The sequence below is a fragment of the Hydra vulgaris genome, chromosome 15 (assembly GCF_038396675.1).
Source record: "Hydra vulgaris chromosome 15, alternate assembly HydraT2T_AEP".
Lineage (NCBI taxonomy): Eukaryota > Metazoa > Cnidaria > Hydrozoa > Anthoathecata > Hydridae > Hydra > Hydra vulgaris.
In genome coordinates, this window is record NC_088934.1 from 29255470 (window position 1) to 29257696 (window position 2227).

Consider the following 2227-nt stretch of genomic DNA (forward strand, 5'->3'; position numbering starts at 1 on the left):
GATTAAAATTTATAGTTGTTTAAAATTTGATCTTTAAACATAAATATTATTCTTGATCGTCATCTGATCTATAAATGTTTTAGTTTTACAATACTTTAATTTTTAATGTTATTGTTATTATTACTTTTAATGTTTTGTGTCACTCTAATGAATTTGTCGAACTACTTTAGTTACGTTATCATTTTTATTATATGTTAAGTTATTTAGTTACTATGATATAAAATTTTTGTACTACTATTAAATAATTGTACTATTATTAATGTTATTATTAATAATATCTTCACTATATACTTATTCAACGTAACGGTTGTAAGGAAAATTAATTTCTTGTTGTTGATGTTGTTATAGATTAAAAATGTCTAGTGAAAAAGAAAAACTTTACAAATCTATTTATGAAGGATATTTGAAAGCATTTGCAACGAACCAAAGCAAAAGTCTCAAGAAAAAACAAATAAAATCTGGTCTGAGATTAAAACAAAGAGCAAAACATTATCCGAATTAAATGTAGAAGTTGAAAAAAAGTTAAAAGAGCTAAAACATATTGAACTCCGAAATAAAGTTGGTATTTTATCTTACTGGACAAAATTACCGAACCAAGTACCGAATACACCAAAAAAGCGTGCGGTTGAATCTAAAATCACTTTTAATGGCGTGACTGACGCGACCCCATCAATATGGAGATTTAGCAAATGCGACGCGTACGTATGTTTTCTCAGTGAAAACCCTAAAAGTAGCCTGGTGACAAGTAATTTGACGCGTGTTAAATTTATACGTCCCGTTCTCAACTTCAAAACTTCAGTTTTCACGTTGTTTACAGTACGTTAAAAATGGCAGAATATTTTGCGGACAAAAAGTAAGTTATATAATTCAAACATTAAAAAAAAACAATGCTTATCGTTTTAAAGTATTCTACTTTTTTAAATATAAGCTGAGTATATTATATTTATTAATGTTTTTATTTATATTTATTTTTTAACGTTTTTTCTACCAAGTTAAAGTTTTTAGTAAATATTTTTAGGTTATCCATGCAATGGGATGATGAAAAAGACATTCTCATGTTAAGAGAAATAGCTGGAAATGGAATTCTTTTACACAAGCAAGGAAGCAGAGAGCGCGGACAAGGGTGGTCAGCTGTTGCAGATGTGATTAACACTCTTGATATTTTTCCATGTGTTGCCACGCCTCGAGGTGTACGTGAAAGATTCATGATTTTGTTGAGAAAGTATAAAGCAAAAGCTAGCAAAGCTAAACTAGCATCAGGACTTGGAGGTGACATTCCTACCGAATCAGAAGGCTTAATAGAAGAATTGTATAATATTTTTACAGACACTGAAAAAAAAAATGACAATGAGTCTCAACAGAAGAAACTAGTAAATGAGACTGAAAAAAATAAAGCAGTAGAAATGCGAACAAAGGCCATGGAAAGATTTGGTGAGACTCGAAAACGAAAAGACGAGGACAATGTAAGTGAAAAAAAAAATTGGTAAATCGAAGAAGCAGTTCAGACACACTTATTTTTCTAAAAGAAAAGTTAGAATATGATAAGGAAAATAAAAGACTGGAGAGAGAGCAAGTTGCTCATGCTCAAGAACTTGCAAGACAACAATTTGAAATCCAACAGCAGCAACACAATGCTATGTTGCAACAGATGATTGCCATGATGGCTCAACAGAACACTATACTCAATGCGTTTTTGAATAAATAATAAACGTGTTTTGAAAACATAAAATACACTGCTTAAAGATTAGTTTTATGTTTTAGCTGCTGTTATTATTCTAATATATATTAAATCTTTTTGTTATTTTGTTAAAAAAAATACAATAACTGTTTTACTAAGCAAAGTATTGTTGTAATGTTGGAGGTTGACAATCAAAATATTCGGATACTATATTTCCATACAGACATGTATGAGCATTTTGTAACAATGCACATGTAACATATATTTTCCCAACTGCGCTTAAGCCAACTTTCTGCATTTTTTGAAAATCCACAAGTTTAAAATAGTTAGAAATAAGTCCAAATAACCATTCAACTGAAACACGAACTGCACTCATGGCCTTATTATAAGCATGCTGGTCTGGTGTTATGTTTGCATTCCGATATGGTGCTTGCAAATGTACACTTAATGGATAAGCTGGGTCTCCATATATGCACAAAGGTTGTCTGTTGAACCAAGCATGGTTTTCCAGTTGAACTAACAACCCAGACTCATACAGCATAGTAGCAT

General features: G+C 30.6%; 1 protein-coding gene across 1 annotated transcript; it reads left to right on the top strand.

The window, feature by feature from the left end:
- Positions 1-352: 352 nt before the first annotated feature.
- LOC136092186 (uncharacterized) lies at positions 353-1815 on the top strand. Its single transcript, XM_065819925.1, has 2 exons — positions 353-853; positions 1019-1815. Exons 1-2 carry the CDS (start codon positions 828-830, stop codon positions 1485-1487), a joined length of 495 nt encoding a protein of 164 aa, XP_065675997.1. The 5' UTR covers positions 353-827; the 3' UTR covers positions 1488-1815.
- Positions 1816-2227: the final 412 nt, after the last annotated feature.

Bases quoted from the DNA above. Each gene is read 5' to 3' on its own strand.
- LOC136092186 (XM_065819925.1), top strand. From the start codon at position 828: ATGGCAGAATATTTTGCGGACAAAAA. The intron at 854-1,018 runs GTAAGTTATATA...AAATATTTTTAG, and splicing joins GAATATTTTGCGGACAAAAA to GTTATCCATGCAATGGGATG.